This window comes from Amblyraja radiata, chromosome 33, assembly GCF_010909765.2.
Source record: "Amblyraja radiata isolate CabotCenter1 chromosome 33, sAmbRad1.1.pri, whole genome shotgun sequence".
NCBI lineage: Eukaryota > Metazoa > Chordata > Chondrichthyes > Rajiformes > Rajidae > Amblyraja > Amblyraja radiata.
The window spans coordinates 21291276-21307609 of NC_045988.1; the positions used below are offsets into that span (position 1 = coordinate 21291276).

Below are 16334 nucleotides of genomic sequence, written 5' to 3' on the forward strand. Positions count from 1 at the left end.
CCCAAGAGGTTCCATTCTTCTGTAAAGGGTAAGGACAAGATCTCCATCTTTATGTTTCCCCATCCCTGCTGAAGTTGGCATGGATTCTGTGTGCTGAAAGCTTGGTAATAAATTAGAGAACACTATCCTATTCAGGAGCTTGGCAGAGCTGAGGTCTGTCGAAAACTCCTAGTGGTACTAAGGACGTGCCCTGTTTGCACAAATCATGCAAATCATCATCAGGAAGGACCCAGAGTTAGTCCGAAAATGAAGGCAGAAAAGGAAGTATTCTCAAGAGGTTTCGCTACTCCACACTTACTCAACATTTTATTTTTTCTTCTTGCACTGTCAGGTAGGATGGATATTTTAATCTATCTTTTATAAATATGACAATGTAACGTATTGTTCAATTTTCATGCATCTCTTCTGCTGCAAAGTTTATTCGCTTCGCTTGCTGATCTCTTGTTAAGGTCGTTATCTCAGCATTGGAGCATATTTGTGTAAGAAAACTTTGAATAAGCCATGGGACATTTTTTTTTAATGTGTTTCTGTTTGTTAAATACAATAGTTTCTAAGGCACCCCATGAAATAACTTCCTTTGTTTTTGCATCTCGTAGACAGAAACTATTTCAATAGCCCACTCTAAACAGCCCGCCTTTCACAATGACATACTTCTTGTATTATTTCCAAAGTGAGACTTATAGAAAGTCTGTATTGTGCATTGATGGCGTAAATTCTCGTGCTTGACCAGGGTTCATGTTGATCCAGTCTGTCATATTCAGATAGTGTAATCAGTTTGCAGAGACTGGAGGTCTCACAGATCTGTGTGGGCACTTACTGCGCACTTGTTTGGTCTTTAACTCTTTCAGCATTGACATTCACACTGGGATAATTCTGTGTTTGTGATTAGAAAACACCATCTCATCGCACTTCAGCTGGACCCCCTATCATTTTGGAATATACTTTTGGCCTACATTTTGCTGGGGATTGTATTTCAGACCACTTAAGGTTGAACTTTCAGTGTATTCTGAGAATTGTCTGATTATGAAACGTTCACGAAGTTTCATGACCTGGCAGAGGCCAACAAATCAATTTATACTGATGGCTAATTGGAATAATATTTTCTTACCTTTTAATTTTATCTTCTGTTTTCTCCTTATGCCTTATAATATAATTTCTGATATGTCTGGTCTTTAAATGGGTGATGTCCATTTTTTGGCTCGCTGGAAAAAAGATTGTTAATGTTTGGGTTTAGACAGTAAGAAACTTTCTACAATGATTTGGTAGAGGGGTGCAGCCAAATAATATTATCATAGTAGCATCCATACTAATACACATTCTAATTGGGAGAAGTGAACAGAAGGCTAGGATCAAATAAATGTCCTCGCCCTTTATCCAGCGAAGTGAATCGATTATAGTACAGCAGCTGCTGAGAATATTGTTAAAGTATCAAGCATAGGGTCCTCTTGTTCTGTACTGATATAATCTGATGAGAAAGTAGATCACCTGGAAGTTAATTTTACAATCAGTGAAAAAAAATCTAATTTCCAATTGCACCTTCAACTGGAATTATGATAAGGGCTCACAGACACAATCTAAATAATCACACTGGATTATTATTTTTTGAATTCAAGATTCAGCTTCAGCTACATTCAATATTTGGATTTTTATATAAAGTATAATCAATTATAATTTTTATGGTTACATTTATGCAAAATGGGGCTTTATGACTATAGCAAGATACCTGTAATTGGTGTATATGTTTATAAAATCCTGTTTTATCTTTGTCTGTCCTTCAAAATCAACGCACTTGCATTCACTTCATTACAAAGCACCTATTGAAAGCCGTAGACATTAGATGATTGGGTGTTGGAGGCATTTCTGGAATGCACATTCCAAAGGTACCATTCCATTGTTGGACCTTTACGGATAGAATAAAGATCATTTATATATTGGATTAGAAAGAGGGGGGTGGGGGGTGAGTCAGAATAAAGTATGAGGGACAGCAGTCAGCATTCCACTACCATTTCAATTCTGAAATTTAATTATTGCAACAAGGTCAATGACTTTAGGAACAACGTTGAACAGATTTTTTTGTAACTTAATCATGGTTGAGTAAGTAGAGTAAGTAAGCAATTATGATATAATAGTTAAGAAGAGTTCCAAAATTATGTTACTCTTATAGTGTATTTCAGAACCTTTTGGTTGAGGCAGGATATTATGGCTCACATGAAATTTTTATCTATGTTGTGTTGCATCAAACACGTATAGCAACATCTTTGAGTTTAGTCTTTCGACAATTCCATTAACTTCAAAGAAGCTGACTAGAACTAGCCAATGTCACTGTATCATGTGTTTAATACTTGCAAGCCAAAATTTCCAGCTAGAAGATTTAGATTTTGGGGGAAGATTGAGCTGTAGAAACCGGTTGCCTATGCTTGACTGCGCTAGGCCTGGTTTCTCTAATGTGAGATTATTGTAGAAATTAAGGTTCAGGTGTATAGGGAATAGGAATGGTAAAATGATCTAGTTCAAGCAAGGTTGTTAAAAATAAATAATTTTCAGGGAATGTGAAGAAAAGGAAAATTTTCCAACCCAAGGAAATCTAAACTGATAAATAAAAGTGCACAGATTATAGAAAGCAAAGTTGGGGGTTTGGAGTACTTTAAAACAAGGAATATAAAGGCTTCCTGCAATACAATAATGGAAGATCAAGCTATGGGTAAAGCCACTAAGAACTTAATGAAAATAAAAACAGAACATGCTGTAAATACTCAAAGGGTCTGACCTCCTCTCTGAGAAGAAAAACAAGAGTTAATGTTTCATGTCAATGATTGTTCATTTCTCTGCATTTGTATATCGGGGTGGAGGAGCAAATCCATGTGTACTTGTACACAGAAAGGAAGTTAGTTGATACAAAATTAATGTATCCTTTTGAAGAAACAGTACTCACACCCTTAATGGCAAAACTCCTGATGCACATATAAGAGGATAATGACAAAACTCCTGATGCGCACATAACAAAATGTTATAAATAAAGGGCTGAAGAAGCTTTATGAAACATATGGTTGAACTTTCCCTGAGGCAAAGTACACATCCCAAGTAAAAAGAACATTCAGTTTAGATTGTGCAGCATTCCTTGTGATAAGGCTGCAAATTCCAAATCAGACTTCCCTAACTGAAATCCATTTAATTAGCAATCATTGAATACGCATCTAATTGTAGCCAGAAGTTAATTCATGATTGTTGAAGCAATCCTCCTTTATAGCCGTATATAACTGAACAATGAATTAGCAGAACATTACATATCTACTTCCAAATTTACTATTTCTGGGTCTCCTACTTCTTCAGTTTAGAGATACAGCATTAAAACAGACCCTTTGGCAGACCGAGTCTATGCAAACCTTCAATCACTCATTCACACTAGTTCTATGTTCCACCTCTGCATCCACTCACAACACTCGGTAGGCCAAAGGATATGTTTCTATGCTATATTTCTTTATGAATCTGTGATATAGTTGTGCTAAGTGAACAGCAGATGACTCATAATACCATCTGCAGTGCAGTCTTTAGTTTTTTAGTTTAGAGATACAGCACGAAAACAGGCCCTTAGACCCATCGAGTCCGCACCGACCAGTGATCTCTGCATATTAACACTAAATTGTCCCTACTACTAGGGACAATTTACACATACACCAAGCCAATTACCTACAAACCTGTACGTCTTTGGAGTGTGGGAGGAAACCGAAGATCTCGGAGAGAACCCACGTGGTCACGGGGAGAACGTAAAACTCCGTACAGACATCACCCGTAGTCATGATTGAACCCGGGTCTCCGGCGCTGCAAGCTCTACCGCTGCGCCACCGTGCGCCACCAGTCACATTAAAAAAAAACATTCAAGGATGTAAATCTACTTACTATTTAAATGGAATAGAAAAATATTCAACCCGATTATACGCACATCATTTAGGGTAACTGCAAACACAGGTAAGGCCTTCAAAAGGCATGCAGAATCTTTGCCTCTGTGCCAAGAAGAAAATAATATTTTAAAAAATTGACATTGAGTTTTTCTTTTACAAAAACTTGCTTTGGCGATAGCTGGATTATTGATTATTGTTTGTACATGGTTTATTACAAAATCAAGGTGCAGTGTATTGGACATACAATAGAGTTTTACATTAACTGTGATCGTTAACTTGACTCATGTGCCAAGATTTTATATTGGGTACAAGCGTGTACGGACGTGGTGTCGAAGGATGAGAAGCCAAAGCAAAGAAGTGGAAGCCAAATAACCAAACGGAAACGAAGCCGAAACGCCAAATAACCAAAAGCGTACGAAGCCGAAACACCAACTAACTGAAAGGGTGGGATGCCTAAATGCAAACTAACCGAAAGGGAGGGACGCCTAAAAGCCAACTAACCGAAAGGCTGCGTCGCCTAAAAGCAAACTCACCGAAAGGCCGCTTGCCGAAACGCTAACTAACCGAAAGGCTGTGTCGCCTACAAGCCAACTAACCGAATGGCCGCTCAGCCGAAAAGTCAAATATCAGACATGACATCGCCGGGGGGGGGGGTGAACGGGACTTGTCAGCGATTGGTCCAAACCCCCGCGTCCATCACATCACTGGCCATTGGCGATGGGAGGGTGGGGGTCATTTTCCCCACACAAGCCATAGGCGACTGGGCACTCTGAATCCGAGCATCAAGGCGTAAGCGGTCCATATGAAAGGACAGCACCTACCAACAATGAAGGCACTATGAAACCAGGACGGGATTTTAACTCGGTATTAAAAATCAAAAAAGAGTTACATTGATTTATAAACAAAAATGTTACATGTATAAATAGTTCTTACACTCGGGAACCTGGTTAATTAAGTGGTGGGATTATTTCCCTGTCCTAACTATGCCTTTGCTTTAGCTGGTGGCCACATCCATTCCATCCCTCCCTCGCAAAGATGTGAGATTACATTAAGAGCACACTTGGATGAATAGATGCAAGCGGCATGTAAAGCGTCTCTTCCATGCGCGCAATGCATGAAGCCGCTGTCACACAAACTCAGGTCTGAAAACGTCACCCATTCCTTCTCTCCAAAGATGCTGCCTGTTCCGCTGAATTACTCCAGCGGTTTGTGTCCATCTTCGGTTAAAACAGTTTACAGATTATCTGGTGTTTTGTGCGTGGGAGCTTGTTGTGTGCGTTACGCAGGCAACCAAATGGCAATAAATAAAACATGCTTCTTGGTGTCAAGGGGGGGGGGGGGGGGGGGAGAGAGTGGGAGGAGATAAAATTGTTCGTTGTCATGCACACTTGTCATCGGCCCACCAGGGAATTTGCGTCCCCCCCCCCATGTTTTAAAAGTGATTTACTATGGCTGCCAATGCCCTGGGCCGTCTGTCCCCGCGGCCGGGGTGGGGGTGAATCACCCGGTGTGGGTGTCAGGGGATAAATCACCCCAGTGGTCCGGGGGTCGGGGGGGGGGGGGGGTGAATCACCCTGGTGTGGGGGTTGGGGTCCGATGGCGGTGCATTGCGATCAGTGTCTCTGGGAGGGCTGGAGGGACCAGCCTGTCCCACACCTCTGCTCCACCCGGTGCTGCTGACACACAGTTCGTCACAGTGCGACCACACGGGGGAGATGAGGCGGAGGGCGGCCGTGGCCGTGGGAGATTGGGGGCTGTCCCGAGCGATGCGCCCCTTCAGCCGCTTACAACTTGGTGCTCGGTTCAGAGTACCCAGTCACCTATTGCTTGTGTGGGAAAATGACCCCGACCCTCCCGTCTCCACCGGCCAGTGATGTGATGGACACGGGGGTCTCGACCAATTTCGGCTGAGCGGCCATTCAGTTAGTTGGCGTTTCGGCAGAGCGGCCTTTCAGTTAGTTTGCATTTAGGCGTCCCACCCTTTTGGTTAGTTGGTGTTTCGGCTTCGTACGCTTTCGGTTATTTGGCGTTTCGGCTTTGTTTCCGTTCAGTTATTTGGCTTCCACTTCTTTTCTTCGGCTTCTTGTCCTTCGACGCCAAGTCCGGGTACCGGGTACAAGAACAGAGAAATACGGTGATATCTGTGCATGTTTGCTGTGAGTATCAGTGAAGGTTTATCCCATTCACACTCTTTTCTTTAGCTTTTTTTTTAGCTTTCTGCCCCATTATAATGATGTCCTGAATCATCACTTCATCTTCTGTCAAGCTACATTGCAACCTTATTGATGCAATATCGAATGTTACAATTTTGAGTCACTCGCTTTCTCTGTATCAGAACTGGTTAGTCCTCTTCTGATACTGATGGGTCCTATTAACCCATCAACTAGATTGGATCCTATTAATCCATGGGTCCTATTAATCCATCACCACATTCTCTGCAACTTTAAACCAAGTTTGCTCTCTTTTCCAGTTCATTGAAATATTAACCTTATTTCCCTGATTGATCTCAAGAGTATTTTCCAGTATTTTCTGTTTTCAGTTCAGATTTCTAGCATCTACAGTTTTCTTGTTGCTATCTCCTTATTTGGCATTGCAAGGTTCCAAAACCATTGTTTTCATATTTCTGGCAAGCTTTGTCTGGAACCCCATTTTATCTTCCTTATGAATCTTTCAGACATTCTTTGCTTCTTTTAATATTTTGGCCACCACTATCTTTGCACAATTATACACTTTAACTTTTCCAATTAACCACAGACAGTGAGCCCTCTGCTTGGAATTTATCTTTCTCGTTGGACTGCATACGTTTGGTTTATTCCCAAAAGTCACCTCAAATGTCTGCACTCCTTCTCTATTAATCGATTCCTTAACCTAATTTGCCAGTTTTAGACCAACTGTTCTCTCCCTTAATTTGAATGTCAAATTAAATTATATTGTAATTGCTGTTATTCCTACACTATACGACCTTTAATAAACAATGAGGTCCTAGATGAGATAATTAATTAATCCTATTTTTCATTGCATAATACCAGGTCTAGTATAGCCTGCTTGATTGATGGCTCCAGAATGCGCTGTTCTAAGAAATTATCCAGTAAACACCATGAACTCCTCATCTTGGCTTTCTTTGCCCATTGTAAATGTAAATCTAAATCCTCCATGATTGTTGCCATACTCTCTAACAAGCTTCCATTACTTCTGCCATTACTCTGTCTTAACCTGGATTTTGTGTTTGGCGGGGCTACACAACTCCTTTAGGTGATTTCTGGTCCTCTCCACCAAAATTATTTCTATATTCTGGTTTCGTGAATTCAGGTAATTCTTCACGTTGCACTTGGATTCATTAAATACCGAGCCACTCAAGTTATTTTCCAACTGCTCGCCCTTTCCTAGTTAAGCACTTCACCTGAACATTGGTCCCAGCATGTTTCAGGTGCAGACTGTCCCAACAGACAGATCCTACTTTCTCCAGTACGAATGCAGTACCCCATCAGTCCATGAATCACACTAATTTCTCTAATGTTATTTGCACATTGACAGTTTGCAAGTGGCTTCTGCTTCTTAATTTAGTGCCCAACTCCTCATACTGATAATTCATTACCTCGTTCTTTCCCTTGCCTATGTTGTTGGTACCTACATCTACCATGATGACTGGAATCTCCACCTTCCCTTGTAATTAAAATTCTGAATATTGATGAGAAATAAAATGTTTCACTGACTTATTATGCCCATTTAGGTTTTCCATTCCAGGTCCTTACTTCTCTGTACCCTAGAACTTATTATATGACAAGCCCATCAACTCTTTAATTATTTTGCTATTTACAGTGAGAGGTTGAGCACCTAGAGGCAACTGTGGAGGCCTCAATGGGCCCGACTATGGGTGAACTGGGGTTGGGGACTGGACATTGTGCCTTCCCTCATGGTGGGAGCCATTGTGGGGGGATGTTCTTTATGTTTAAATTTCTTATTAATGTTATGTCTGTATTCTTTCTTTATGTGCTGCATTGGCAAGAAGCATTTCACTACACCTAGGTGTATGTGACTAATAAATAACCTTTGAACCTTTTTGAACCTTTGAAGGTTGGATATACTTGGATTCTTTTTGGATTTTTTCCCAGGTGGACATATCCAACATTAGGGAGCATAGCTATAAGGTGAGAGGGAAAAAGTTTAATGGCGATATGTGAGGCAAGTTATTTTTTACACAAAAGTGTGATTGATGAGGGCCTGGAATGCACTGCCAAGCATGGTGGTGGAGGCAGATTTCATAGTGACATTTAAGAGGCATTTAATAAGGACATGGAAGTGAAGGGAATAGAGGGAGGTGGATCATGTAAAGGCTGATGAGATCAGTTTAACTTGGCATTATGTTCAGCACAAATATTGTGGGCCGAAGGGCCTGTTCATATGCTGTACTGTTCTATGTTCTATGTTTAACTACAGCAGAAAAAAATTAGGTAGCCACTTAACCAACCAGTGCATATTTGGGATGTGAGGGGAAACCAAAGCAGCCAATGGAAACCTATGTGGTCACGGAAAATGTGCAATCTCCACATATACAACATCTCAGGTCCGGACTGAACCCAATTCTCTCTGTGACAGTAGCACTAACCACTGTGCTACCATGTTATGGGTAGGAGTTTAAATAAACCAAGTATCTGCCTGCTTTCTCACAAGGATGTAAGATGACGCTATTTTTCTGAAGAACAAGGGAGTTGTTCCGAGTGTTCTAATGATTAGTTATTCCTCAATCAACACCAGAACATGGTTAATGAATCATTTTCACAGTTAATGGAAGGCTGCTGTGTGCAAATTGGCGTCTGTGTTTCCTATCTTACCTCAAAAACTACATTTAGAAAATACTTCATTAACTGCAATCCTCTGTGGGCTCAAGGTGTTCTATGTGCAACCTCTCTTTCTTTCGGAAAATATGAACCATGGGCTTGATGGATAAGCTGATCTTTCCCTGCTCAATGTTTTGATGAACGTCAGATACATTTGTTAAATACATACATTTAAAGCACAAAACAGTCCATTTAACTCAACTGGTTAATGCCAATATAAGCTCCACACAAGCTTCTGCCAACCCTATTTTGACTGATTATTTTTTCACCATGAGCTGCATTCAACTCTAATATTGAATGATGATAAATATCTTGGCTGTTTGTCAGCGAGATTTAATAATAAGGAAGGTAAAATTAACTCTCAATCACTAATCCTAGAAAGAGTGCAAGACTCCCTGTTGTATTCTCTTCCTGACACAAGACTTCAGTGAAAGACTGATGGTGAGTCCAACTGCAAGAAATATTCCAGCACCTGAATAATGCTAACACCAAGACAAGTTGCTCCCAAAAAGGGATGGAGCAATTGCCTTGCCGATTTTCAGTGCCTGAAATTCTTATGATTATCCAAGCAAGTAGATGATATTTGCCTTAAATTTAAAAAAAAATAACCACTGTGTCCCCAAGGGTCTACCATGTTCATATTTGATATTTGTAGCTTTTCGCTCATCTTCATTTTACAAATGTTGTACACTAGAATTATTAATTATTTTATATTTGTCTACAACTTAGGAATATATAAAGTGTAACCCAGAAGCAACGTGCAAAATTATGTCCATATACCAATTAATTTGCTTAGACCTTAATTTATAGAAAATAGCGTTTTTTAAATATTCTAATTTGAAGCATTGATACCATTGAGACAGCAAGCTTTAGGTATGGCTAAATCCAAATAAGCCAAATCATAGGAAATATAAATGCAAATAGAATTGAGTTGACAATTTTGCAGCCAACATCTTCAGTGTTTTAAAACTACAAATTAACATTGGCATTGGTTTGCACCTTCCCATCACAATGAGAAGTAGGTGTGCACAAATTTGAGCCTCCGTGAAAGCTGCCTCGACGATACGAGGTGAAATAAATTTAGATCTGTCTGAATCAACTTTCTAATAACTTTTTATTGCCTAACTGATATTGTTGAACTCAATGGTCAGACAACAATGATGACAAATGTTTTTAAGGAGATGGTTATAGGCCAATGTTGTTAAATTTTGTATATTAGTTCTTTCCACAAGGTTAAAAGGGAAAAATACTTATGCAGGAGATTTAAATGAGAACAGAGGATGATAATTGAACACATGAGATTTGAGTGTAGGATCCCGTTTTTAATTAGCTGTCACAGGAGAGTGAAATCTCAAAAACCATCTTAATATGAGAAGGCTATGTCAGTTCATTCTGTCCTTTTTACTTGCTGTCATCGGTCAAAAAATTGAGCGTTAGTCAGGTAGTTATGATGCAGTTTCATAGGACATTTGGAATATTGCATCCAGTTCTGGTTGCCCCATTACAGAAAGGATGTGGAGGCTTTGGAGAGGGTGCAGAAGAGGTTTACCAGAATGCTTCCTGGATTAGAGGATATTAGCTTTAAGGAGAGGTAAAATACACAAATTGTTTTCTCTGAATCATTGGCTGATGGAAGCATATACCATAATGAGAGAAATAGATAGGGTAGACAGTCAGAAACCTTTTCCCAGGATAGAAATATTAACGACCAAAGGGCATAGCTTTAATATGAGAGAGGCAAAGTTTAAAAGAGTCGTGCGGGGCAACATTTTAATGCAAAGATGAAATTGCCATTATCACTACATCCAGCCATGTCATCTGGGATCTCCATTACTGCAGACAGAATGCTGGTGTAACTCGACGTATTAGGCAGCATCTTTAGAGGAAAAAAAATAGATGACGTTTTGGGTGGGAACGCTTTTTCAGACCCGAAACGTCACCTATTCTTCACCATTACTGCATCTTTATAATGGAGTGCTTGACAAAATTTGTAATCCAAGCACTATCAACTTTATGATGGGGAGGCCAGGATTTGCAAAGAAAGTAGAGCCCTCCCCTCCCAACTCCCATTGTAACTCACCAATAATGTTTGCTTTACCCCATCCAATTTCAATATACTGCCTATGCTGCCAAGGCTACATAGTGTGTGATGGTGGTTTCAGTTCATTCAGCTTAGTTTGTTATACAGTGGTTTGCAAAAGCATTCATACCCCTTGAACTTTTCCACATTTTATTGGGATATTATGTGATAGACCAACACAAAGTGGTGCATAATTGTGAAGTGGAAGGAAAATGATACATGGTTTTCAAATTTTTTTACAAATAAAAAACTGAAAAGTGTGGCGTGCAAAAGTATTCAGCCCCCTTTACTCTGATACCCCTAAATAAAATCCAGTGCAACCAATTGCCTTCAGAAGTCACCTAATTAGTAAATAGAGTCCACTTGTGTGTAATCTAATCTCAGTATTAATACAGCTGTTCTGTGAAGGCCTCAGAGGTTTGTTAGAGAACATTAGTGAACAAACAGCATCATGAAGCCCAAGGAACACACCAGACAGGTCAGGGATAAAGTTGTGGAGAAGTTTAGAGCAGGGTTAAGTTATAAAAAAAATCCCAAGCTTTGAACATCTCACGGAGCACTGTTCAATCCATCATCCGGAAATGGAAAGAATATGGCACAACTGCAAACCTACCAAGACATGGCCGTCCACCTAAACTGACAGGCCGGGCAAGGAGAGCATTGATCAGAGAAGCAGCCAAGAGGCCCATGGTAACTCTGGAGGAGCTGCAGAGATCCACAGCTCAGGTGGGAGAATCTGTCCACAGGACAACTATTAGTCGTGCACTCCACAAATCGGGCCTTTATGGAAGAGTGGCAAGAAGAAAGACATTGTTGAAAAAAAGCCATAAGAATTCCCGTTTGCAGTTTGCCACAAGCCATGTGGGGGACACAGCAAACATGTGGAGGAAGGTGCTCTGGTCAGATGAGACCAAAATTGAAGTTTTTGGCCTAAATGCAAAACGCTATGTGTGGCAGAAAACTAACACTGCACATCACCCTGAACACACCATCCCCACTGTGAAACATGGTGGTGGCAGCATCATACTGTGGGGATGCTTTTCTTCAGCAGGGACAGGGAAGCTGGTCAGAGTTGATGGGAAGATGGATGGAGCCAAATACAGGGCAATCTTGGAAGAAAACCTGTTAGAGTCTGCAAAAGACTTGAGACTGGTTCGGAGGTTCACCTTCCAGCAGGACAACGGCCCTAAACATACAGCCAGAGCTACAATGGAATGGTTTAGATCAAAGCATATTCATGTGTTAGAATGGCCCAGTCAAAGTCCAGACCTAAATCCAATTGAGAATCTCTGGCAAGACTTGAAAATTGCTGTTCACAGACGCTCTCCATCCAATCTGACTGAGCTTGAGCTATTTTGCAAAGAAGAATGGGCAAAATTTTCAGTCTCTAGATGTGCAAAGCTGGTAGAGACATACCCCAAAAGACTTGCAGCTGTAATTGCAGCGAAAGGTGGTTCTACAAAGTATTGACTCAGGGGTGCTGAATAATTTTGCACGCCACACTTTTCAGTTTTTTATTTGTAAAAAAATTTGAAAACCATGTATCATTTTCCTTCCACTTCACAATTATGCACCACTTTGTGTTGGTCTATCACATAATATCCCAATAAAATACATTTACGTTTGTGGTTGTAACGTGACAAAATGTGGAAAAGTTCAAGGGGTATGAATGCTTTTGCAAACCACTGTATAGCAAACTAAGCTGAATGAACTGAGACCACCATCACACACTATGTAGCCTTGGCAGCATTGGCAGTATATTGAAATTGGATGGGGTAAAGCAAACATTATTGGTGAGTTACAATGGGAGTTGGGAGGGGAGGGCTCTACTTTATTTGCAAATCCTGGCCTACCCATCATAAAGTTGATAGTGCTTGGATTACAAATTTTGTCAAGCACTCCATTATAAAGATGCAGTAATGGAAAAGTTCAAGGGGTATGAATACTTTTGCAAGTCACTGTATGTTGATCTCCACCCCTGCTATAGTTCACTCTTTGACCATGTTATTTACACTTCTGTATTCAGCCTACCTCATCCCAGTTCTTCTGCTGAAACCCTCTAAACTTGTTTATCGCAAGTCTCACCTCACTACTTCAGTCTAAAAACTGGTCATACAATATTCTCGTGCCTGTGGCCGCATTCCATCAAATTCCAATCATTCATCACAATGCTTATTAACCTACACTGAACCATGAACCATGCCTATATTAAAAAAATTTCATTAGTTTTCAGTTCCTTTAATTAATTTGTTCTCCTCTATCTCAGTAATTACTAGCTCCACCAACTCTCTGAGATGCAAGCACTTCTCCTGTTCTGATTTCTTGATCACCTCTTAATTGTTGCATTTTATAATGCTCCTGTGAAGGTCCTCAGAATGTTTTGCTTTGTTGGAATTGTCAATCACATATGTTTTACTGTTGTTGTTACAACATAGGTCATCAAATAAAATGGTCTGGGTCTCATGAACGTGAATCAGAGACAGTCTGATAATCCTGCACCAAAGTTTTATTCCAAATTAAAATGAGAGCTTTAATTCTTTTTGTTATCTCCTTTGGGTTAAAAAAAAATAAAAAATTCTGCTAATATGTAGCCTCTGTTGAAATAAAGTCAACCTACATCCCCTGTCAATTGGCTCTAAATTAATACAATTTTCTGGGGAAAGCAAGATCTTTTAATGCTCTCACCTTGCTTAGAATATATGGACTTCCAAACTGTGCCTTTTATTCACCATCTTAAATAAGTATTTGCTCAATTCAGCTTCATCCATACACTTTAATATTTTTTGCTGAACCTATAAAACCTAATATTAACACAAAGTGCTGGAGTAACTCATAAGGTCATAAGTGATAGGAGCAGAATTCGGCCATTCGGCCTATCAAGTCTGCTCCACCATTCAATCATGACTGATCTATCTCTGCCCCCTAACCCCATTTTCCTCCCCATAACCCCTGAAGCCCATGTTGATCAAGAATCTATCCCTTAAAACTCAGCGGGTCAGGCAGCATCTCTGGAGAAAAGGGATGGGAGATGTTTCGGGTCGGGAACCTTAATTTTGCTTTGACCAATCTTATTTGAAATCAAATATTATTTTTGAGATATGAGGATCAAAACTTGACCATATTCACTTTTAATCTGCACAATCGAGTGCATCTATTTCAATTTATAATCTAATGATGTCCATATGCATATTTTGCTTACCATGTTGATAACCTGCACTCAAATTAAATATTTTCTGAGTATCACCAATGTTCACTTCCAAATCCTCTTCTATGTTTAAACTGGGTTTCTTTTAATGGAATGTACATATTTAATGTTACTTCTTTTAGTATTTATAATGCAACATATAAAAATATTACATCCTTACAAAAAGTTTATATCAATTTGAAAGTGATCAGGCTCTTTTCAGTTGGTATCAGGAAGACGGTGCAGTTATGAATATATATTGTTCATAGATATTGTGAACAGGAAGGGTCCACAAACTCCACACAAACAACACCCGAGGTCAGGATTGAACCCGGGTCATCATCATCATCGGCGGTCACTCGAAACGAGTATGACTGTCCTCTCATTGAGGACACCTGTGCGTGACTTTGTTTAACGTGGGGAGACTGGTGCACAGACAGCCACCACACCGTCCTTGACAGATCTGGGTCAGAATCCGGTGGATTGGAATCCAAGACCCTTTTCTGCTGCAGCCTTCATTCAGAGACCTCCTCCTCGACCTTACCGCCATGGGTGACCCTACCAGGAGCATAGCTCCAGACGACATTGCTCTCAGGACCAGACAGGCTTCTCCACCACGACAAGGTGACAATCCACGGAGAAGCCTAGCGCTGTAAAACAGCAGCTCCAGCAGTTGTGCCACTGTGTGGCCCAGTTGCAGGATAATAAGTAGGGAACAGGATTGCTGAGAGCTGGCATGGCCTGCTCAGTGGCCTTCTATGTTGTACGGCAATATATGGCAAATATATGTAAAATTATCTGTGGAACACATAGATAAAATAAGCATTAATATTGCATTAGAGAATAGCATGATCAGTATCTCTTACCACATTGTAGCACTAAATCACATGAAATTACACATTTTGCTACTCATAAATCAATTTGTGTCTTTGATCTGCAAAATATAACAATATCTATTGAACATTCATTTTCTGCTGTTGTCAAGAGTGAAAGCTGATTTGAAGGACTTCCATTAGCACAGATTATGCTTGCAAAATATGTATAATCTAAAACCATTTAGACAGATTTACGAATTTCCAAATTTGATGACAATTCCCATTTTTGTAAGGCAACTTGGATAAACTTTGCTGTTTTCGAACTGAGAAAAGTGACAATATTTTTAATCTTTATCATTAAATATAATCTGAGAAACAAAGACAATGAGAATTTCTTCACAGAAACTAAACATAGTAAATCGGTCCATTCTTGGAGCTGATTTAAAAGGAGCCGTACAGTCCTCTTAAATGATGTTGATCCCTGTACAATTGGTGAGATAAAATAAATGGAGATTAATACCTCAGTTTACCTCTACAATATTATCCATCACCTTCTGTCAGAAATAAATGTCCAACGTTTTAGCTGATGCAACACTTTAATGTTAAAGAAATGCTGCACTACCAAATAAGTGCTGCCATTTAGAAGTGATATTAAACAAAACTCTTCTGCCTGTTCAAGAGTAGAATGAAAATCCGTTTGGCACTTTTTTGATGAAGTGCAGTGGGTTCTACTGGTTTTCTGGCCAATGTTTATCTCCAGTGACTAAAATTAATAATTGTATGCTGATTATCACATTTCTGTTTGTGGGCTGGGCTATGGTTCTAACAGTGGCTTATGTTCAAACATAATGCGATGATTTTAAACTGCTTTACAACTTCGCAAGATAATGAAAGGCACTGTTTGAATTCAACTATTTCATTTATTATTTTGTGTGATCTAAGGCTCTTGGTATGTTGATGTAAGGTTGCTAGTTTCAAACAAACCTGCTCCAGAAATGTCCGATGGACTAAAATACTCTTGTATCGTTAATCATTCACTCTTCGACTATTCTGAATCTGAGGTGTGAAGAAATTATTAGAATGAAAGATATAATATTGCATCTTACTCGGGATGCTCTTTTGATCCATTTATGGCCCATCAGCTACAAAGCAGATGCAATCAAGACATATAGGGCAGATAAACCCCTCAAGATTTTTGGTGCAGGGAGCTCAAAGAAAGTTGGGTTAATTATTTTGAACACTGACCTCATTGTGATTGTCATAGAGCAATATACACAAATGTAAGAAATCAGAAAATTGATCTTGTTTCTTGATGAGAATATCACAAGGATACTTATATGGAAGACAAGGCATCAAGAGGTATGAGGAAGGGCCAAACTTTGCTAATGCCATTGGGACACATGCAGGAGTAACTCAGCATTTCAAGCAGCATCTCTGGAGAACATGTTTAGGTGACGTTTCAAATCGGGACCCTTCTTAAGATTGATACCCCCCACAATCAGTAAAAAGAAGGGCCCT

At 39.8% G+C, this 16334-nt stretch overlaps 1 protein-coding gene across 3 annotated transcripts in view; it reads left to right on the forward strand.

Annotated features, from left to right (window-relative positions):
• Nucleotides 1-214: 214 nt before the first annotated feature.
• Nucleotides 215-16334, forward strand: part of hepacam (hepatic and glial cell adhesion molecule) — a 36102-nt gene continuing 19982 nt past the window's right edge. For all 3 annotated transcript variants that reach the window (XM_033049747.1, XM_033049748.1, XM_033049750.1), the window contains exon 1: nucleotides 215-331. In XM_033049747.1, coding sequence (XP_032905638.1) covers nucleotides 247-331 — 85 coding nt within the window. In that variant the 5' untranslated portion in view covers nucleotides 215-246. The remainder of the gene's footprint in view (nucleotides 332-16334) is intronic.